We start from the raw sequence: 22,500 nt of genomic DNA, 5'->3' as shown, positions 1-22,500 counted from the left end.
ATGCTGAAGGACTTCCAAGAATTAGCTGCACTGCACCAAAAAGAAAAGGTGAACAGAGATCACAGCTCTCTTTGAACAAAGGGTCGAGTCGACGAGTTCATTTTACAGAATTCCCCATAAAGAAACTTTTCAATATTGAAGAATAGTAAGAGAACTTTGATTGTTGTGTTTTAATCTCAAAGTAAGAACTATGATTCTTGGACAGTATACATTTAACGTCGGCAATTATGATCCTGAAAATCCGAATGTTTCTGATCCAAATGCAAAGGCTATAACCTCGACAGCGGGAAATCAAATTTCAGTCGTTAGATCAGGTTGCATGATACCACATCTATGCATTTAAGAGATTCTAATGATTGATTTTTTTCTTACTAATCAAATGAAGAAGACAAGATCCAAATTGTACCTTTGCTATTAGATGCGTTTGCTTAGATACTAATAAACAACCAGCAATGATTCTATTCAACCATCTAAAAAAACAACTTTTCACATAAATCAAATTGAAAGATCAAAATGGCATTTCCAAGATATGATCAAATTAACAGCATGCCTATAGGCATCTTAATTGAGTTAAAGTAGCAACAGGGCATTTGGTCTACTGGTATGATTCTCGCTTTGGGTGCGAGAGGTCCCGAGTTCGATTCTCGGAATGCCCCCGTTGACTTTTTCAACAGATTATGTTTAGTATGACAATTAAGTGTTGAACAAACTTTAAACACAACAAACTAGTTAAAAGGTCTTCTTAAACAATTGGGCATTTGGTCTAGTGGTATGATTCTCGCTTTGGGTGCGAGAGGTCCCGAGTTCGATTCTCGGAATGCCCCCGTTGACTTTTTCAACAGATTATGTTTAGTATGACAATTAAGTGTTGAACAAACTTTAAACACAACAAACTAGTTAAAAGGTCTTCTTAAACAATTGGGCATTTGGTCTAGTGGTATGATTCTCGCTTTGGGTGCGAGAGGTCCCGAGTTCGATTCTCGGAATGCCCCCGTTGACTTTTTGAACAAATTATGTTTAGTATGACAATTAAGTGTTGAACAAACTTTAAACACAACACACAGGTATTTAAAAGGTCTTCATAAACAATTGGGCATTTGGTCTAGTGGTATGATTCTCGCTTTGGGTGCGAGAGGTCCCGAGTTCGATTCTCGGAATGCCCCCGTTGACTTTTTGAACAAATTATGTTTAGTATGACAATTAAGTGTTGAACAAACTTTAAACACAACACACAGGTATTTAAAAGGTCTTCATAAACAATTGGGCATTTGGTCTAGTGGTATGATTCTCGCTTTGGGTGCGAGAGGTCCCGAGTTCGATTCTCGGAATGCCCCCGTTGACTTTTTGAACAAATTATGTTTAGTATGACAATTAAGTGTTGAACAAACTTTAAACACAACACACAGGTATTTAAAAGGTCTTCATAAACAATTGGGCATTTGGTCTAGTGGTATGATTCTCGCTTTGGGTGCGAGACTTTTTGAACAAATTATGTTTAGTATGACAATTAAGTGTTGAACAAACTTTAAACACAACACACAGGTATTTAAAAGGTCTTCATAAACAATTGGGCATTTGGTCTAGTGGTATGATTCTCGCTTTGGGTGCGAGACTTTTTGAACAAATTATGTTTAGTATGATAATTAAGTGTTGAACAAACTTTAAACACAACACACAGGTATTTAAAAGGTCTTCATAAACAATTGGGCATTTGGTCTAGTGGTATGATTCTCGCTTTGGGTGCGAGACTTTTTGAACAAATTATGTTTAGTATGATAATTAAGTGTTGAACAAACTTTAAACACAACACACAAGTAGTTAAAAGGTCTTCATAAACAATTGGGCATTTGGCCTAGTGGTATGATTCTCGCTTTGGGTGCGAGACTTTTTGAACAAATTATGTTTAGTATGATATTTAAGTGTTGAACAAACTTTAAACACAACACACAGGTATTTAAAAGGTCTTCATAAACAATTGGGCATTTGGTCTAGTGGTATGATTCTCGCTTTGGGTGCGAGACTTTTTGAACAAATTATGTTTAGTATGATAATTAAGTGTTGAACAAACTTTAAACACAACACACAGGTATTTAAAAGGTCTTCATAAACAATTGGGCATTTGGTCTAGTGGTATGATTCTCGCTTTGGGTGCGAGAGGTCCCGAGTTCGATTCTCGGAATGCCCCCATTGACTTTTTAGGCAGTGTATGTTATGAATTCCAGCTAATTAATATAAGAGACTTTTCTTGTCCTTTGGTACCATGTTTTCAAAGATCACGTTTAAGATAGCAATTGACTTATCATCTGCCAAAAAGAAAAGGTCAACAGAGATCACAGCTCTCTTTGATTCTTGGACAGTATACATTTAATGTCTGCAATTATGATCCTAAAAATCTGAATGTTTCTGATCCAAATGCAAAGGCTATAACCTCAACAGCGGGAAATCAAATTTCAGTCATTAGATCAGGTTGCATGATACCACATCTATGCACTTAAGAGATTCTAATGATTGATTTTTTTCTTACTAATCAAATGAAGAAAACAAGATCCAAATTGTACCTTTGCTATTAGATGCGTTTGCTTAGATACTAATAAACAACCAGAAATGATTCTATTCAACCATCTACAAAAACAAATTTTCCCATAAATCAAATTGAAAGATCAAAATGGCATTTCCAAGATATGATCAAATTAGCAGCATGCATATAGTCATCTTAATTGAGTTAAAGTAGTAACAGGGCATTTTGTCTAGTGGTATGATTCTCGCTTTGGGTGCGAGAGGCCCCGAGTTCGATTCTCGGAATGCCCCCCTTGACTTTTTGAACAGTTTATGTTTAGTATGATAATTAAGTTTTGTTACTGACAATCCTATCTTCTAGTGCCAGATTTTTTTAAGATTAAACTCAGCAGTTGGCCACTCCCTAGACATTCACCATCAGTATATATTACAAACAATCACAGAAACATACCTTTGCATTCAGGATATGTGAATGAGATAACTAATCATATAATATCAGGCACTCACGACTGCAAAGCGGTATGCTCCCATATTTTCCAAGAAAGAGCTGCAGGAAACAAAATCAAGGATTACTAAGATTTCAAAGACAAGTATTTCAAATGCATTCATAAACAATCGGGCATTTGGTCTAGTGGTATGATTCTCGCTTTGGGTGCGAGAGGTCCCGAGTTCGATTCTCGGAATGCCCCTGTTGACTTTTTAAACCGTGCATGTTTGGTATGGTGCCAAATTTTTAAAAATCATATTCAATTCAACAGTTTACCAGTTCCTAGAATTTCATCATAAATAAATTACAACGATCAATGAAATATACCTTCGCTTTCAGGTCATATGATTAAGATAACTAACCAGATATCAGAAAAGTCCTAGGATACATACTTTTTTGGAGGGTCTTTTTTAGAATTATTTTGTTCTAAAACCCTCCAAAAAGTATGAAATTTTGTGATTTAAGAGATCCTTATTATGAGCTACGAAAACTCAACAGATTTTACCCATAAAGTCTTCAGAAACAAATCCTACTGACCAAATTGTTTGCATCAGAGTGCCTTTTCTTTTATATTCAACTCAACAGTTGGCAAATCCGTAGACATTCAGCATCAGTATGTATTACAATTAATCACGGCAACATACCTTTGCTTTCAGGGCATATGACTGAGATATCGAACCACATCATATCAGGCACAACTCACGACTGCAAAGCTGTATGATCCCACATTCTCCAAGAACGAGCTGCAGGAAACAAAACCAAGGATAAAGCCTATGTTGACAAAGTTAATAAAACTTCAAACACAACATAAATATTTCAATTGCCTTCATAAACAATCGGGCATTTGGTCTAGTGGTATGATTCTCGCTTTGGGTGCGAGAGGTCCCGAGTTCGATTCTCGGAATGCCCCATTGACTTTTTAGGCAGTGCATGTTCTGAGTTCGAGCTAATTATAATAAGAGACTTTGCTGTCTTTTGGTACCAGATTTTTCAAAGATCACGTTTACGATAGCAATTGACTTATCATTCCCCTAATTTTTGTACGGCTGTAAATTACAAACATCACCTCAACATACCTTTGCCTTCAGGTCAAATGATTTAGATTTGACTTGATAATTTTCCAACTTGATAACGCAGGCAGTGTGCTGCAGGGAAGGAAACAAGCAAGCGCTACATTAATAAAAAATTCAGAACAGTTGCTTTTAACTAAAGTTCAGCTATACGGTGCAAAAGATAACAGGACCAGACAAAAACATTCTCTTATGTATGAAGTACAAGAACTAGACATCAGGTATGGTGTATAATTATTCCTTATGTCATAGTGGGTAGTTTCCTTACATCAGAAAGTCCCATAAAATGTATGGCACACATATCATGTGAAATAGAAGCAAGGTAAAAACGAATTGAAACTAATGTAATGATTTCACAAGAGCTTCCACAAGTTGACTAATATATATCACTTTACAATGAAAATGAAACAGTGACTATCAGTTGTGAGACGGATCCAGCAAATCAGATCTTGTTAACTAATATATTTCACCACTAAAAGTAAACTAAGTGACTAAGACCCCACACTGACTTAATAAGTGTTTTTTTTAGCATTTTAAATAATTTTCTCTAGCCATAGATCGATTCTTAAAACGTAGTTTTAGTTGGGAAAAGAAGAAGAGCATGATGATGAAACCCAATGGCAAGCAGAAACCAGGAATATAATTTACAAACTATTAAGTAAGAATATTGTCTAAGCCAGGGGAAAAAACCAACAGTGCTATCAACCAGATTTACTGAAGTAAGATAACACTCAAATGAACTTGACGATGATACAACATGCAAGACAAGTTCCTACGTTAGAAAATCAACAGTATAATGAAGGAAATTGTTTATTTTTTTTCACAAGCCTCAGCAAACCAATGTTTGTACAAATATCACATGGATATTCATCATTGCTCACAATTGAACATACAGCAGGACTGGCTTGGAAACAAAGTGCAGACAGAAGGAAACATTACAATTATATGTCATACAATGCTGACCTGGGAAAGGACTAAACAGAGACATCTCCAACGATCTTAATCCTCACCAAAAGATTCATGGAAATTTGCCACAGTATGTCCCAAGCAAGAACTCATCACCTTCAGCTATCCATATAAACTAGTAAGCTTATTCTGCATTCACTGGTAAAGAACATCATTTATAAGCTTATTGTCTTTTTGTTATAATGATAATAGAAATGAACGACTGAGTAAAAATATGTTTGCCTACCATTCTGGGGTACTTAAAGTCAGGTATCCGTTCAACGAAAGCAGGTGGTCGTTGATATACCAGAGATGCAACTCTTATCAAGATTCTAGCAGTTAAACCCCATATAACGTAATCCTTATCTCCTGTACTGTAATCAAAGAAGTGAAGCAAATGCCTTTTCCCGTTCCACTCAATCTCCTCGGATCTCCGGTTCTCATCCTGCGTAAGATACTTTTCAAACCACGGATGCTTCGAGTACAGAAAGACTAGCAACTATATATAAAGCATGCTTGATGAAAAAAGAAACGAGACTAACCTTCAGAAACATTTCAAGTGGTGCATCAAACACAGCTTCCACTTCAGCAGGATTTGGCGTTGGATTGAATGCTTTTCTATCCCATAATATTCCCACTACAGGAGTCACTCTAAGAAAATGCTGCATTGGAAAATGAAGCAAAGATTATTTGAAAGAAAAATGTTTCTCTCGCTTCAAAAAAGCTAAACCAGACATAGAGCCTAAACCAACAATGGAACCAATGGTCTCCTCCTACTACACTTCAAAATGCAAATCCGCCTAACCATCAACTATAACTCTGTGTGCTCACAAAACATAGCTATATCAGACCATACCTGAGAGAGAAAAGGTTCGAGGAAAGCAACAACATCAACAAGCGAAGGGTGCAATCCAATCTCTTCCTCTGCCTCTCTGGTGGCAGTAACACCATCATCATCCTTATCACCCTCCTCTGCTTTACCACCCGGCAAAGAAACTTCTCCTACATAAAAAATTCAACCCATCACCCATACTATCAGTATCACATCCAAAGACGAGACCTTTAAACCAAAAGTGGCCAAATTTAAAAAAAAAAAAGCCAAAGTAACAAACCTGAGTGAGTAGACAATCCGGAAGACCTCTTAGTGAGGATGACACGCAAATCGCCGTCGTCTCCTTCGAAGAGACAGATCAAGACAGCCGCTTTCTTCGCCGGAGACGTAGATTCTTGAAACCCAACGCGGGAGATCAGTTTCCAGGTGCTCTCTTCTGCCTTGTATAGACGAAGCTGCTGCGCCAAGGCGAGGAGTCTGGATGATGCAGTTGAGAAGATTTTCGCGGCTGCGGACTCCATGAATTTGCGGAGAATCACACTTGTCGAGAAGAGCTTATGTGGATGGATAGCTACGGTCTGATCCATTCTCTCAAGTTTGTCCGGTCCGGTCCGGTCTGAATGTTATTTCATAGATGATTGTAAACTAAACCGTAGATTCGGTTAATAACACTTCACATTCTAATAGAATTTTTATGTAGAATTCGTTCGAACCTAAAATTCAGATAATACATAAATCATATTGAAGATTTTATCTAAGTTTTGAATATTTATTTCGAAAATTGGTTTCGTTTTTATGTATATATATTCAGATGCTGTTTTCGAATTTTCAGATATTCATTCAGCTGTGGGTTGAGTTTGGATAATACATGATATTATCCCTTTAAATATTTTTTCCTGGTTTCACTGCTTGGGTTTACTATGGAGACAAACTATTGCATGTATTAATAAAAATACACCAAGAATCACCGTCATCGCCTACATATCAAATTACATGTATTTACATCACATCACATCACATAACACTGACAATGACAATCTCCGTGGAACAGCAGACAGAACAGAAGACATACCAAAATAAATATACCAACTTCAAATCTTGCAATCTTGTACGTTTTGTATATTCATATACTCTTACATGCATACAGACTTTTAACTTAATTTCAGGCGCCTGGAAATGACAATCTCCGTGGTTTCACGGCGGCTCCAGAAGCCGGAGCTTTGGCTGAGACTGATGATACTCTCTTTGCCGGTGAGTTTGACTTAGTTTCACTCTTGCAACAAACTGTCTTTAAACTCCTTGGTTTCTTAGGAGTCAAAGAATGTCTAACTTCCCAAGGACGAACAGCAATCCAACGCTCTTTCCAGCTCCAACCCCAATTAGTATTCCCCAGCTCATAACCCCCTAGCCACTGAGTCTTACCCTCTGCTTTCCACTGTTCAGAGAACATAATTAAAACTTTTATTTCTTCATATAGAAAGCAGCAAACAAGGGAAATAAAAGTTTCTTTTTATATATATTTACCTGATGAGCGAAGGCATAAGCCAGGGCTCTTTCCCGCTTGATCGTTGCTTCTTCCCTTTGATGTATCCTCCCCAAGATCTCGTCTTTTGTCTCTGCCCCACCATTCCATTCAACCTGCATTTGTATCAAACTCAGCCTGAGCTTTAGACTTCTCAAGAGAGAGCTCAATGCTGTGATTATTTTTGCGTCTGAGGAACAATGACAGAGAGTCTTATTATTACCTCAATATCGTGAAGCTTAGCCTCAAGCTTCTGCTGATTCTCTAATCTTTTATGCATCAGTCGGCTTTCCATGACCATGCCAACTCGGCGAGCCTTTATCTGAGACTGTATCTTACTCCATGAGTGAAGATACTTCAGTGTAACCGCCGCTTGCTTCTTCACTGGATGCTTTTCAGTTAACTCCTTTGCTCTTGCAATCCCTTTTAGACGCCTTAACATTTTTCTAGCCTGTGAGAAAGATAACATAACTAAGCAGTTGATTTACTATAAGAAAAAAAAAACAAAGCCACAACTCAATGCACCTTATAGGCTCTAAACGCAGACTGGATTCTAGTTGCTGCCCAATCCTCGCTACGGACAACTAGTGATGAAGCATGAGTACCCTTCTTCTTGGAAGCTTTTGATTTCACAGCAGTAGAAAGTCCCTGTCACAAAGGAAGGCCAAGTTGAAACATTATTATAAAACAGAACTTCATCTGTATTGATAATCACACCAAATGTGAAACATACCTTTGTTTGTTTCCCTTTCTTTGAACCAATTATTGCCTTGAAAAAGTTCCCAGAACCCATCTCAAACTCTTGTCACCAAAACACCTTGTATGTATACAAAATGCTGAGTATAAGATTCTGCTTAAAAACGGCTGAATAATGAAGGACCTCATAAAGATAACTACATGTATTCTCGTAACTAGATATATGTACAACTACAGAGAACAAACACTATACAAAAATTGCATCTTTCATCTGCCTCTCTAAGAATCTACTACTCAAGAGAAAACTCTTGTGTGCATACACAAAAATTGAATCTTTACTGCAAATACTGGACTGGGTTCTTGTAGTCACTACTCATATACAGCCCAAAATCAACTAATCAAGTACCCAACAAAAAAAATTAGATTCAGCTGGAGAAAAAGGTGAAAACAATCCAAATGCTATTAGAGGAAATAAAATCGTGAAAAAAGGTTCGAACTTTACTAAACCCAACACTATAAATGAGTAAGAAAAGCTACAAAAACTGAAGAATTCTCTAATTTAAATCCACAAACTTGACTAGTTTCCAGATCCAATCTACAACCATTGAAACCAGAACGAACATTCAACTTTTTCAACTAAGGAGAGCTAAAGATAGATACTAGAAGGTAAGTAGGTAACGTTGACATACCTATAGAAGCTCGTGAAGATATTGAAGACTAGTTTTAGCCGTGACCTCCAAACAGATAGAACAAGCAAAAAACAGAACAGAGATTTTGTGATTTAATGATTAAAGATGGTTTTATTTTTCTCGGGGCCTGTAGCAAGGAAGAAGTAAAGGTGTACTTATAAAAAAGGGGAAATCATTACGGCGTCGTGACTTGTGGAGGAGAATATTATTATGAGGCTGGAATCACATTTTATTTTATTTGTAAGCCAAAAAAAAAAAAACAAATCATAATCAGTGGTTAATCTAATTAAAATGTCACAGTGTCACACCAACTACTACTAGGAATCAAGATTTGTCAGGTGGGATCTTTTTCTATCACGTTGTCTTACCGTCTATTTAAAGTTTTTTTTTTTTTTTTTTTTTGCTAAAATTTGTACCGTCTATTTAAAGTTACCAAAAGCCAAAAACCATATATAGTCACGAAGAGTTTGTGATCACCACGGTGTGTATTCATTTTTGCTAAAGATATCATAAGTTCTTTGATGACTAGTGTATACGTTTATAAGTTGAAAGCAGTGGTGTGATGGCGTATAAATTACTAGGCATCAAACGTGACTTTTGAAAACTAATTAATATGGTTAGGAGTCAATGGATTAGTTATGAGAATTGCATAATATACAAATGATTAAATCACGTCATTCGTACTTATATTTTGTCACTGGTTAAGCTGTTTTATGTATATGTAATTTGCATAATAATCTTATATTTGGTATCAAATGTTGTTTCTAAGTGGTTGGTCTGATTACCAGCAAAATGATTGACAAGAAAAGCAGTGGTTATAGCAGACTCATTTGACTTCCCCTGAGGGGTCCGAAGTTTCCAAAATCAATTGATTGCACCTACCAAATTTTGATATATCTTCTACAGACAGGAAACAAATTTAATTAATGAATCTTTCTAAAAGATAATTATGAAATGTCCCAATAATTATGGTAAAAGTTATGTAGATACTCAGGAGCAGCTCATCCACCACATATGTGGTTTGTATCTAATTGTGATCATGAAAACGATTTATAGGGATGTGAAGAATACAATCTTGGCAACAAGGAATAGGAAGCAATTTCGTATCCTTTTGTCTCTTTGGATCACTTAAACTTTATGTGTAATGTTGCCTTAGTTGTTCTACCTTGTTTTTATTTGATTTTGCAGAGGTAGAGTATTTCTTAGATTCTACTTTGTAAAATCTAAACATCATTAATATGATATAAGCATTCTTAGCAAAAAAATAAAAATTCTAATGGATACATTTTTCTATTTGTGAATAAAAATTATTAGACAATGTATACAATGTGTGGGTTTTCTACGCATTTGTAGTTTGAGTTTGGGTCACTTGTACGTATACTATGTTGGGTTGTTGATACGAGCTTTTCCACAAAACCTGACCCATCCTGTTTAGACATAGTTGTAGATGTTTGATATTCTTTAACCCAAATTTGTAAAAACTAAACAATGTGATCAGAGGAATAATTAAAAAAACAAACATGTTATTGTGGTGTTATAAATTGGGGAAATGACATATTCTCCTATGTCTCGGTTTTTTCAAATACGAACTTTTAAACCATGCAAAAAACCACATGAACAACACGAAAATGGCTTGTTCCCCTATAAACTAGTTTTTCTGGCTTTTTCACACACGAACTTTTAAATCATGCCAAAAAGCACATGAACAACTCTATTTTTAGAATTACATACACAAACTATTTATTTTAAATCAATTCCCCTAAAACTGTAACAGTATAATTTAAACTTATGACATGTGGAAAGCCGGTTTAATTTGGGTTGATAAAAAAAATACTATGTCTTTTTATTTTTTTTTTCTTTTTTGTCAATTGCTCTTTTTTCAGAAATCGTTTTACTATTCATCATTAGTTGGGGATAATGCACCGATTTTATAGTTCCTTGTGGCAATACATGGAGATTGTAAGCTAGTAGTTGCTGCTTTTCTTTCTTTATGCATCATGTAAAACATTTTATTCTTCTGCAGAATAATAAATTTTATCTCTAATTGTTGATGAAGAGTAAAACTATTTCTGAAAAAAAAAATAGTTGACAAAAAAAAAGGATAAAACTACATAGTAATTTTTTTATCAATCCAAATTAAACCGGCTATCACCTATCACAAACCTAGTTAACATTCAAATAACACCATTTATGGTTTTAGGTGAATTAGTTTAAAAATAGATAGTTTGTGTATGTTATTAAAAAAATAGAGTTGTTCATGTGCTTTTTTGCATGATTTAAAAGTTTGTGTGTGAAAAAGCCAGGAAAAACTAGTTCATAGGGGAGTAAACCACTTTTCCGTTGTTTATGTGATTTTTGGCATGGTTTAAAAGTCCGTGTGTGAAAAAGCCGGAAATAATTAGTTCATAGAGGAATATGCCATTTTCCCGTTATAAATTATAGGAGATTTATTTTGGTTGTATCTTTCCATATATGGCCATGTTCATTTGGAGGTTGCTAGCGTCAGCATCTAAGCGTTGTTTGTTTACCGGTCACGGACTCAGCGACTGATCACAACGATCAGACGCTAGCATTTAGCGATTAAAAATTTTGACCGGTCAAAATTTTAGCGTTGCGACCAAAATCATGCGACAAAAAAACAACTTAAAAAGACAAAACTACCCTTAATATATTTACAAAATCACAACACATTGCAACTAAACCTTATACAAACTAACGCCTCATCATCTCTATCTTCAGTTTCTTTGTTTGACGGAAAAAAAGTGTCATCCTCTCTCGTCGATCTCTTTCTAGCAACAGTGTCATTGTCATGCTGTCTAGAGAATGTAGTACGTGAGAATGTTGTATGTTTACTATGAGTATATTTGTATGTTTCAAGTATATAATTTTTTTATTTTCTTAAACAGGAATGGAAAGGTGTAAAAAAGTATAAGAAAAAATTGCCTCCAAACATGGACATGTTTGAATCAGAGTTTGGTGCTGTTACTGCGGCTGGAGCAGAAGGATGGTGTGCTCAGCAAGGAGAAGCTAGTTTAGATTCTAGAATGGATGTAGAGAAGGAAGATGAATCAGATTCATATGATACTAATATTCCAGCACCAAGAGCAGGAACAAGTAGGACTGGAAAAAGAAAGCGTAAATAAGTTGATCAAGAGCCTTATGTTGTACGCAACACAGTTCTCGCAGAAAAAAATAAGCTAGCTGAAAAGATGTTATAGGTGCTGGAACGTGATCATCTGCTGTTGGAGCGTAATCAGAGATGCCGTACATATTATGTAGTGGATATACTTAATGAGCTGCATGCGGTGATAAAGTGGTCATCATTTCACATTGCTGCAATTAAAAATCAAAAATCTGATGAAGAAAATAGACATGCATTTATAATTTTTTTTAGTGATGATGAGAAGATTAGCTATCTTGAGAATATGCTTGGAGTTAAGATTTATAGTGGATTGTAGTGTTTTCAGATGTTCTAAATATTTTAGTATGGTTTTGTTATGACTCTTTTTGTGTTATGAATTGATTGAAACAAGTAGATTAATGGCATTACTATCTGGTTTTAAAGAACGTGGTTAGCATGTGGGTTTGTTCTTGCATGTGCTTAAGAGTTAAGACATATGTTTCAATTTTGCTTTTTTTAACGACAGTGTTGACACATGTCTATGATTGGCTTAGAATGTGTTTGTGCGTGTATATTGTTAGCTCTTCACATTGACTATTTATGATTATGGAGTCAATTGTGTTTATGATATTTGTCTTTTGTTTAGTGTATATGCAACCATTTATATGATTATTTTCAGAACTTATAGATATGATTTTTAATATTTTGCAGATGGTTAGGTGGATGATGGATGATAATGATGACGAAGATGATATGAATCTAATTCATTAGATGTGTTTAAGCCTGAGAGGCTGCTTCAAATAACATATCAAGGTGCAGGGTGGCATCATGTTCAATAGCTTATGCACGGATCAGATCAACAACGTTATGATATTCTTCGCATGAATCAGAGAACATTTCAAGATTTGTGTAAGATGTTAGCGAGGAGGCATGGGTTACAAGAGACGAGTAATGTCTATATTGAAGAAAGGGTTGCAATGTTTCTTGAAGTGATGGGTCAAGCTAAGACTATGCAGGTTATTGCAGAAAGATATCAACGTTCGTTGGATACAGTAGAAAGGAAACTTGATGAGGTTTTGAGTGCTCTCCTGAAATTTTCTGCAGATGCACTAATACCAGAAGATGGTGAGTTTACAAGAGTGTGTCCTGCTTTGAGAAATGATGATTGATGCTGACCATTTTTTCAAGATTGTATTGGAGCATTGGATGAAACTCATATCTCAGTTCGTCCTCCTAAGCGAAATGCAGAAGCATGCATGGATAGAAAACAAGAGCCGGCCATGAATGTTTTTGCCATATAAAACTTTGATATGAAATTCATATATGCTTATGTGGGTATACCAGGTGAAGCACATGACACAAAGGTGTTGACTTATTGGCGAGGAATGAGCCTTTTTTTTTCACATCCGCCAAACGGAAAATATTATCTGGTTGATGTTGGATATCCCACAAGAACAGAGTATCTTGGTTTGTATCGTAGAGTTCGGTATCATCTAGATCAGTTCAACAGAGGAGGACAACCAACGAACACTCGAGAAGTGTTTAACCGGAGACATTCAAGCTTGCAATCAGTGATTGAGCGGAAATTTGGAGTGTGAAAAGCAAAATGGAGAATTCTTGACCGTAGGCATCCAAAGTATGGTTTGACCAAATGGATAAAGCTAGTAACTGCAACGATGTCTCTAAACAACTTCATAATAATGATTTTATGCGTGTTGGCAGAAAAGAGAAGAACATCATACACATGGTGATAATGAAAAAGAAGAAGAAGACGAAGAAAAACAACAAAATAAGATGATGGTGATGGTTAGGCCTGGGCGCTCGGGTCTTCGGATCGGGTTCGGGCCGGTTCCTTTCGGGTCCGGGTTTTTCGGGTCCTAAATATTTAGACTCAATAGGTACTTAGAAATTTTCGGGTCGGGTTCGGGTCGTTTCTTCTCGGGTCCGGGTCAGTTCGGGTCTATAATTAAATACCCATAAAATACCCGTAATTTTTCGGTTCCATATGGGGTTCGGGTATTAAGGATCTGAAAATAACATGGCATACCCAACTCCATTAAATTTAGTCGATATTTGTCATATATATCTAAAATTTTACAAAATAACTTAAACGAAACTTTTAATAATTAAAATAAAACAGTTTTAAACTCTAAATTTTACATTTTAAAGCTTCATATTATTTAAAAAATATTACTGATAGTTACAGTAGGCATATTTCATATGAGCCGACTGCAAGTCTACCTTTTTACTTTATGAAGTTTTTATTATGAGAATATTTCTTAAAACCGTCATGACGCGGAAACTCTAGACTATGAGACTAATAAAATAACAAATTAGCCAAAAAGAAAAGAAATGTCCACATAGTATAGATTTGTGGGGTTGGGAGGGATCCAGATATATCCGGGAAATTCAGGGTACCCAGATCCGGATCCGGATTCGTGGTTTTCGGATATCCGTATTTCGGATATCCGTCCCGATATTCTATTACCCGCAGATATCCGGATCCGGATCCGTAAAAATAATTAAAAATAATATTTTTTTTTAAATACAAATTTTTAATATAATAAATAAATTAAATATTTATAAATATATTTATATATGTCTATAATATTGTAAAAGCTAAAATATAATATTATAAGATTAATTCATGTATAAATATTAATATATCAAATATGAATATTAATGAAATTTAAAAATTTAAAGTGTTTTAAATATACGGATCCGGATCCGGATATCCAGACTTAAAAATTAAGATATCCGGATTTGGATTCGGTTTGGACGGATCCAAGATTTTACTATCCGGATTCGGATCCGGACACTCAAGATATTCTATTTTTAGAGCGGATCGGAGCGGATTTCGGATCGAATCCGGATCTTGAATAATAAGTCTCATGCCTATAGATTTGTATGTTAGAATTAATATTTTATTTAAACTCTAATAATTTTAAAATTGGGCCCGTCCCTCTAATATATTGGTACCGATAATGAGAAATTCTTGGACCTTTAGATTAACCAAGCAATAGTGTTTGGGTATTTGATATTTGATATCTTTCAAAAAATTTAAAATAATTGAATTTCCAAATAAGATTATATTTTTAATTAAAACAATAAAAATACATAAAAATAGTTACAAAAAATAAATAAATAAATATTGTTAAACCGTTAACAAAATACTAAATCCTATACCCTAAATCCTAAACTCCAAACCCTAAATTATAAACCTTAAATCTTGGATAAACCGTAAACTATTGGAAAATTTTAAACCCTAAATCATACATTAAAAACTAAATCTTAATAACACTAAACCCTAAACTCTAATCACTAAACCCTAAACCCTTGGATAAACCCTGAACCCTCGGATAAATCATAAACTCTAAATCAAAAATATTTAAAATTAAACCCTAGATTTTATGATTTATCCAAGGGTTCAGAGTTTACCCAAAGGTTTAGGGTTTAGTGATTAGGATTTAGGGTTTAGTGTTATTAAAATTTAGTTTTTAATGAATGATTTAGGGTTTAAGATTTTCCAACGGTTTAGAGTTTATCCAAAGTTCAAGGTTTAACGTTTAGGGTTTAAGGTTTAGAATTTAGGGTAAAGAGTTTAGTATTTTACCGAAGACTTAACAATATTAATTAATTTATTTTTTGTGACTATTTTTATGTATTTTTATTATTTTATTTTAAAAATATAATGTAATTTGGATATTCAATTCTATTTCTTTTTTTAAAAGATATCAAATATCAAATACTCAAACACTATTGGATGGTGAATCTAGAGGTAATTTCTCCAAATTCTCACCGATAATTGATTTCTTTAATCTTTACGTCTTTTCAGACATACAAATAGTTAATCCCATCAACTATGACTTCGTACGTACCCTTATCCATTTAGCTTTTTCTCCACACCTTCTATGTATAAACTGATCCCCACAAGCAGCAAGTTAAAGTCTTAAACTAATCCTATTTGTGGTGTACCGATTCAATTGATCCCTGTTCTTTTATTAAACTGATAATGTTATCAAGTTCATTAGTCGTGATCGTATTTCAACGCTTTATCCAAATATATTCTAAGAGCATGATTAACCAAGAGTTCTTAGAATATGATTCTTAGCGGAAGTTAAGAAACTGTTTTTTAACTTTTAACTAAAAAAGCTAAGAACCGGTTTTTAAATAAGGATTTTAAGAACCGGTTCTTAGCTTTTTTAGTTAAAAGTTAAGAAACAGTTTCTTAACTTCCGCTAAGAATCATATTCTAAAAACCCTGGGTTAATCATGGTCTAAGAAAATGTCAATTCTCAATGATCTATACATAAGGGTACATGTATATGTCATTTGATTTGTATCATTACTTAACTTTGAGAACCATTTTTGTATAAATCAAAGAGATGGGTTTCAACGACCCTTCGTTAAACTCAATCATCCTTTGGTTCGCCGGCGTAATGTCTCTCTTGACTATCTCCGTTATCTTCATCTTTCTATTTATGTGTTTGCTCAAACGCCGTAGGTTTGTGGATGTGTTACCGGAAACAGAAGACAACCACCACCACCGCAGAAGAGAACCTCCGGGCCAAGGGCTTAGCGCTTCCGTGATAGCTGCCTTTCCGACCTTTTCTTACAAACCGGACAGTAATGATCCTGAGAGCACCAATCAAGAGATAGAATGTCCGGTTTGCTTAGGGTTAATCCCCAAGAATGTTGTGATTACGGTTTTACCAAATTGTAAGCACATGTTTGATGAGGAATGTATTGGTAGGTGGCTTGAAACCCACGTAACTTGTCCGGTGTGTCGTAGAATGGCTGAGCCCATGGCTAGCACTGGGGACAAGGTTCTAGAAACTATAGTATAGTTTTCTTTTTTTGATAAATATATGAATTATCATTAAAATGAAGCTGACTTGTGTACAAAATGTCATGCGGACAAGCTGATTGTTGCAAAAAAACATAGTATAATTGATAATTATATGGTTTTACCTTTTTTTATATATGGTTTCACATTTCTGATTGATATGGGTGTACAAATAATGATATAACTCAACATGCGCAGTTTGAGTCATACTTCTTGAATTTTAGATGCTCGATCAAGCGAGAGAGACACTTTTGATTTGATCGTGAAGTTTAAAATAGCTCGTTCCACCGTTCGTTATATAATATATACTACTATCTCATAAGCCAACAAGAAATAGTTGTAAGTTTAGAATCTTCTTCATTTTCTTCACAGACTTATACATGGTCACGTTTCAGTTTTGATTAACATTCAGTTAACTCTGTTATTAAACAGTGTTTGGGCTTAAATTATATAAATATATGCTTTATTCATCAATATCTTATACATACTCTACGTAGAAAAGTGTGATGATGACCATATATACTTATCTTATTGCATATAGTCAAATCTTCTTATCTATGCAGCTTTTCTTTTCCGAAAAAATCATAATATATTGATATCAAAAATATTTTACAAGGTACAAACACAATTTAATACAACCACTGAACCAAATAGAAGAAACTGAAAACAATTTCGATGAAAGAGTGGAGAGTAACCATGCTTTCCATAAAAAAAACTTATATTACTGATCCTATGTGGCTGATTAGCATAAGAGACTATCCCCGCGGGGAGTTAATCTTTTTTAAGTCAATACAAAATCATACTCCTTATGAATCTAAAGTAGTAGAAGTTAATCGTTGTTTTACAGATGAAGTAAGAATATGCATATATGATGCATCATTATATGATGTTTACGTAATCAAATACAACTGAAAAGAGGAAAACATAGTTAAAATTCAATTATTGTTTTCGGATCAGAGTTCTTTTATGGGCATGTAACACCCGTCTCCTCTTCTCTCATGACCGGCGAGTAACTACCGGTAAAATATCGAATTAAACCGTGTTATTCAAAACTGATTAAAATACCAAAACATTTAATAAAATAAATACAAATAAATACATCATTAAATTGATTTATAAAAATACGTCAAATAAATCAAATGAAAACCGAAATAAAAATATAATGATCCTCAAAACACCAAACCGTCCAGATATCCAACTACTCGGCAAGCTCATCTGCAATGGGAAAAAAAATGGATGAGCAACATGGGAGTTCCTCAATGAGGTATGAAATGTTAAACCCGAAGTCCATGAACCCAAACGTAGCCCTCCGAATAAACATAAGCTGGGACGATTTATCGACCTCACACACTACAAGAAAACATAAGTTTAACGAGGCGGTTTTCCTTGTGAGTTCGTCGTAAAAGAGGCTTTACGAGGAATTAGTGAGGAAACACGTTTTCTCGTTACTCGTTCGTCGTAGCACATATTTCTTTGCCAATTCGTCGTAACTTAGCGAGGAAAATATTTCGTCGTAAAGACGAAGTACATCATTTCGTCGTAAAGACCACGTAAATATTCCACGTAAGCAGGTCGCTATATTTCTTCGTAAATACCTCGAAACGTGTTCCTTGTAAACTACACGTAAATACCTCGAAAGTGTTTTCTCGTAAAGTACACGTAACTACCACGAAAGTATTTTCTCGTAAAATACTCGTTTATATTTCCTCGTCATTTCCTCGTAAACGTTTCCTCGTAAAATACTCGTTTATTTTTTCTCGTTATTTCCTCGTAAAGTTTCCACGTAAATAGGTCGTAAATTAGCTACGAATTTACTTCGTTTTTTTATTTTACTGAATTTAAAAATATAATTAAAAAATAATAAAAAATATTTAATTTATTAATGAATTAAAATTTAAAATAAAAATAAATCAATATGAAAATATTTTATATATAAATAAGTTTTGAATTTATATAATACANNAAAAAAAGAACTAAGGGTCGTTCATCGCCTGGTAGAATTCCTCACTCCTCCTCGCAACACCCGCCTCGTTATGTGTGTCGGATGACTCGCCTGGAATGGGATGTTGTTGTCGCATGTTCCTCAACATGGACTCCCATTCTGGATTTGTGGCCGCTATAACGTCCAAGAAGCCCTCGACTCCACCCGTACGAGCTTTTGTCGAGGCCAACTCGTTACGCAGCTTAGTGATTTCATCATCCCATCGCTGACCATAAGACGATGTCGCTCTCGGAATATCGTTGACGGAACTAATCCCCAACGTTCGTCCCTTTTTTAAGGAAAAACCTAAAAAACAAAAAATAAATATTGTTGGTAAAAATTTAAAGCTAAATTAAATGAATAATAAAAAATTAAAATTTTAGAAAATTTACCTCCTTGTAAATCTTATCCACTTCAATTAAAATTTTAGAAAATTTACCTCCTCGTAGATCTCATAATAAGAATCAGCAGACACATTGTCTTCTGGCAAATACTCTTTAAACAAGTCTGTCCATTCGTTCATGCAACTTTCAGATATATTGTGATCAGTTTTAATATTCATCATTCTAACAGCCAACGACAAATTAGAGAGACCTTCTCTACAACCACTGTAAAGTGGTTGATTTGCCGCGTTTAACATTTCGTAAAACTTTTTTGCATCTATATTAGGTTCTTCGTCTTCATCATGAGCTATGAATGCATCAGCTACCATATCATGAACCCTATCATAATCTATCATCTCCTCCTGATGGTAACTATGTTCATTATGCAAATGATGATCAACCGGTTCTTTCTGAAAATTGCTATTACTACTACTAGCATCATTCTGATCATAATTATAACATTCTCCATGTTGAAACCAGATATAGTAATTTGGCGTGAAACCTCTATTTATTAAATGCTTCCAAACATTTTCACGGTTTGCCAATTTCGAATTGTTGCATTTCCGACAAGGACAGAACATCTTACCACTTTCTTGGGCGAGCGGTGTTGAATCTGTTTGATGCATAAATGTCTCCAGCTCCGCAAGGTATTCTTTCGTCACTCTCCGTTATCATCTCTATGCATATACATTCACTTCCGCAACTCGAAAATATTCTTGGAGCCAGCCATTTTTTTTTCTTTCACGTTTTTTTTTGTTGGTGTGGTTAAAATGATGTTCAAACGTCCTTATTTATAGAAAATTTTCGAATCTGGTAGTTGTAATTTTTCTACGAATTTACGACGAAAATTAGTTAGGTGGCCGAAAAAAAAAACGTGTGACAAACAAAGTTGGTGGATTCAAAATTTCGTCGCTAAGTAGAGGTAAATTATTACCTCGTAAAGACCACGCTAAGTTTACGTGGAATGTACGAGGATATACGATTTCCTCGTAAAAGCCACGTCTCTTTACATCGACTTTACGACGAAACTGTTTCATGGTTACTTTACGAGGAAATAACGCTGATTTTATTTTTCCGTGTAATTTTCTCGTAAAGTCGACGTAAATTAACGAGGAAAAATATTCCTCGTTAAGCTTGTGTTTTCTTGTAGTGACAGGGTTACGGCTCAACAGGTCGACTAAGCTGGCCACAACCCCACACACAACACAATCCGGCATACAGAACCCACCTCACTGTACCCGGCTAAAAATCCAATCTTATCCCTAGTCCAACTATAAATATAAATCAAATTAAATCATATAGACAAGAAATGTTGGATCATCTGACTTCCTATTTCCGATTTAAGCAAATAACCTAAATAACTATCAAGCAGACTTCAAACAGACATTATACAGATTCAATTCACGAAGACGGATCATATTAGAACTAAACTATATTTATTCGAAATCCTACGCCGTGTAAGAGAATGTCGGGAATAGACCCTCACCTTAGCCAATATCAGAAATGGTTCGGGACATGCTCGGGAACCCTAGGCTTTAAAAGGAATTACTTGTCTTACAAGTCACACCTACAATCCATGGTTGGTTCCTTTGATCACGTCTTTCCTCACGTTCTCCATAACCATTTGACTTTATTACAATATAACAACAAAGCAAGATCTCCGATATCAACGCTCGTCTCCAGTGGGGAATGTGAGATTTTGGGAGCCTGTGGCTATAGCTATGTAAAAACTATTTTTTGACAAATTTGGGAGTTAAATTTTTTTTTTTTTTCCATAAAATTTGAAGGCTATGTTCAAATGTTTCACTTGGCATGGCCAATGGCCGGCCCTAGGAATGACTCACAGCGGCTGAAAACGGTGGCCGGTGGTGGTGAGACGGTAACGGCGATGATCATGATTGATGAAGGTGGTTGCGCCATGTCTTCTCCGTCGACATCCAACACATAAAAATATGAGAAGAAGGTAAGAAGTGAAGGAATGATCGAGAGGGAAGTAGAGAGTGATGATCAGGCATGGGATAACAATGGCATCTCTTTTAGGATCTAAAAATGGTGGCTGGCTTTTTACGAAGCAATAAGGTATAATAAATATATTGGTTTACACGTTTAGGTTAGGGAATATTGGATAGGATTAAAAATAATCAAAATTCAATGAAAATAAACCAATTGGTTTAGTTAACCGGTTCACGGTCGTTACAGGGCCATGTGACATAATTGATAATCTATCTTATTAAAGTATTTAATAGAAGTACTTTAAATACTTTAAACTTTTGTTTGTCCGCATAGATAACGGTTAAAAAAATTAGTATTGTTTAGAAACATGGATAGCAGTAAGTTAGAAAAAAAAAGAATTGGCTTATGCTATTAAAAAAATTGGAAGTCCATTATATTATATTAAAAAAATTATGGGTTTATATTAGTTGATATGCATATTCAAATCAAAATATAATTTAAAATTGATTTATATCAAAAATTCTTTCAAAAATATAAATATATTCAAAATTTGATTTTACTAAAGTTGAAATACTTTAAACTTTTGTTTGGCAACATAGATAACAGTTAAAAAAAGTAGTGTTGTTTGGAAACATGGATAGTAGTAAGTTAGGAAAAAAAAGCAAAGTGCTTATGCTATTAAAAAAATTAGAAGTCCATTATATTATATTAAAAAGATATGGGTTTATATTACTTGATATACATATTCAAATCAAAATAATAATTTAAAATTGATTTATATCAAAAATTCATTCAAAAATATACATATATTCAAAATTTGATTTTATTAACATATTTTTCAAAAACCATTATAAAAATATTTTCAATAAATATAAGAAAAATACAATACAAAGCTCAATTTCAAACACCAACTTAAATTATGGTTTTTATATTTCACATTGAAATTTAAAAATATAGTATGTGTGATTATTTATAGAGAAAATGACTAGGATAACACTAAAATTTTTTTTGTCACAAATATAACATCTAAAAATAAAAATGACCAAAATAGCACTTAATGTTTTATCAAAAGAGATAAATATACACTTATATCCCAATGGTAAATTAATTTAGACATTAGGGTTTAGAGTTAAGGGGTGGAGTTTAGGGTTTAGGGTTTAGGGTTTAGGGTTTAGGGTTTAGAGTTTAGGGGTGAGATTTAGGATTTAGGGTTTAGAGTTAAGGGTTTAGGGTTTAGGATTTAGAGTTTAGGGTTTAGGATTTAGGGTTTAGAGGTTGGGAGTGGAGTTTTGGGATAAGATTTCAAATTTTGAAAAAAAAAAAAAAAATTAAATTTTTCAAAAGATAAAATGCTATTTTGGTCATTTTAGTTTTTGGGGGCTATTTTTATGACATAAACTTAGAAAGATGCTATTTTGGAGATTTGCCCTTATTTATATGATTGTACGTATAAAATAT

General features: G+C 34.4%; 3 protein-coding genes and 7 non-coding genes across 28 annotated transcripts in view; 8 read left to right on the top strand and 2 right to left on the bottom strand.

Moving 5' to 3' along the window:
* LOC106342065 (nudix hydrolase 22, chloroplastic) overlaps window positions 1-6,419 on the bottom strand; it is a 13,781-nt gene extending 7,362 nt beyond the window's left edge. For 16 of the 19 annotated variants that reach the window (XM_013780875.1, XM_013780861.1, XM_013780866.1 and 13 more), the window contains exons 1-9: window positions 6,132-6,419; window positions 5,876-6,021; window positions 5,562-5,681; window positions 5,267-5,464; window positions 5,038-5,178; window positions 4,081-4,149; window positions 3,649-3,747; window positions 2,969-3,064; window positions 1-30 (exon numbers count right to left, since the gene is read on the bottom strand). The exon at window positions 1-30 is cut by the window's left edge and continues 123 nt beyond it. In XM_013780875.1, coding sequence (XP_013636329.1) covers window positions 5,176-5,178; window positions 5,267-5,464; window positions 5,562-5,681; window positions 5,876-6,021; window positions 6,132-6,372 — 708 coding nt within the window. In that variant the 5' untranslated portion in view covers window positions 6,373-6,419 and the 3' untranslated portion in view covers window positions 1-30; window positions 2,969-3,064; window positions 3,649-3,747; window positions 4,081-4,149; window positions 5,038-5,175. Of the gene's footprint in view, window positions 31-2,032; window positions 2,623-2,968; window positions 3,065-3,648; window positions 3,748-4,080; window positions 4,150-5,037; window positions 5,179-5,266; window positions 5,465-5,561; window positions 5,682-5,875; window positions 6,022-6,131 lie in introns of those variants that run through there. The other 3 variants (XM_013780863.1, XM_013780876.1, XM_013780880.1) reach the window with 3 other exon arrangements.
* On the top strand, window positions 753-824 carry TRNAP-UGG. The gene has a single exon. It is a non-coding gene; the product is annotated as a tRNA-Pro (tRNA).
* Window positions 921-992, top strand: TRNAP-UGG. Its single transcript has one exon. It is a non-coding gene; the product is annotated as a tRNA-Pro (tRNA).
* On the top strand, window positions 1,092-1,163 carry TRNAP-UGG. The gene has a single exon. It is a non-coding gene; the product is annotated as a tRNA-Pro (tRNA).
* TRNAP-UGG lies at window positions 1,263-1,334 on the top strand. Its single transcript has one exon. It is a non-coding gene; the product is annotated as a tRNA-Pro (tRNA).
* Window positions 2,114-2,185, top strand: TRNAP-UGG. The gene has a single exon. It is a non-coding gene; the product is annotated as a tRNA-Pro (tRNA).
* TRNAP-UGG lies at window positions 3,135-3,206 on the top strand. Its single transcript has one exon. It is a non-coding gene; the product is annotated as a tRNA-Pro (tRNA).
* On the top strand, window positions 3,843-3,914 carry TRNAP-UGG. The gene has a single exon. It is a non-coding gene; the product is annotated as a tRNA-Pro (tRNA).
* Window positions 6,420-6,831: 412 nt separating the features above from the next.
* On the bottom strand, window positions 6,832-8,905 carry LOC106337412 (protein IQ-DOMAIN 1). The gene is made up of 6 exons (XM_013776515.1): window positions 8,759-8,905; window positions 8,107-8,190; window positions 7,899-8,021; window positions 7,597-7,824; window positions 7,376-7,489; window positions 6,832-7,286 (listed from the first exon to the last, which is right to left on the bottom strand). Exons 2-6 carry the CDS (start codon window positions 8,164-8,166, stop codon window positions 7,014-7,016), a joined length of 798 nt encoding a protein of 265 aa, XP_013631969.1. The 5' UTR covers window positions 8,167-8,190; window positions 8,759-8,905; the 3' UTR covers window positions 6,832-7,013.
* A 7,343-nt stretch (window positions 8,906-16,248) lies between these two features.
* Window positions 16,249-16,792, top strand: LOC106341321 (RING-H2 finger protein ATL40-like). The gene has a single exon (XM_013780110.1). The coding sequence runs from the start codon at window positions 16,265-16,267 to the stop codon at window positions 16,724-16,726; it is 462 nt and encodes a 153-aa protein (XP_013635564.1). The 5' UTR covers window positions 16,249-16,264; the 3' UTR covers window positions 16,727-16,792.
* The last annotated feature ends 5,708 nt before the right edge of the window (window positions 16,793-22,500 follow it).

Source organism: Brassica oleracea, chromosome C4 (assembly GCF_000695525.1).
Source record: "Brassica oleracea var. oleracea cultivar TO1000 chromosome C4, BOL, whole genome shotgun sequence".
NCBI lineage: Eukaryota > Viridiplantae > Streptophyta > Magnoliopsida > Brassicales > Brassicaceae > Brassica > Brassica oleracea.
The sequence above is the reverse complement of the archived record's forward strand: the minus strand, read 5'-3'. Positions and strand labels throughout refer to the sequence as shown.

Excerpts from the sequence above, each read along its gene's own strand:
- LOC106337412 (XM_013776515.1), bottom strand. The coding sequence starts at position 8,166 with ATGGGTTCTGGGAACTTTTTCAAGGCAATAATTGGTTCAAAGAAAGGG. Across the intron at positions 7,825-7,898 it reads CTGCGTTTAGAGCCTATAAG|GCTAGAAAAATGTTAAGGCG; the intron begins GTGCATTGAGTT and ends TCTTTCTCACAG. Across the intron at positions 7,287-7,375 it reads CTTATGCCTTCGCTCATCAG|TGGAAAGCAGAGGGTAAGAC; the intron begins GTAAATATATAT and ends TTCTCTGAACAG.
- LOC106341321 (XM_013780110.1), top strand. The coding sequence starts at position 16,265 with ATGGGTTTCAACGACCCTTCGTTAAACTCAATCATCCTTTGGTTCGCC.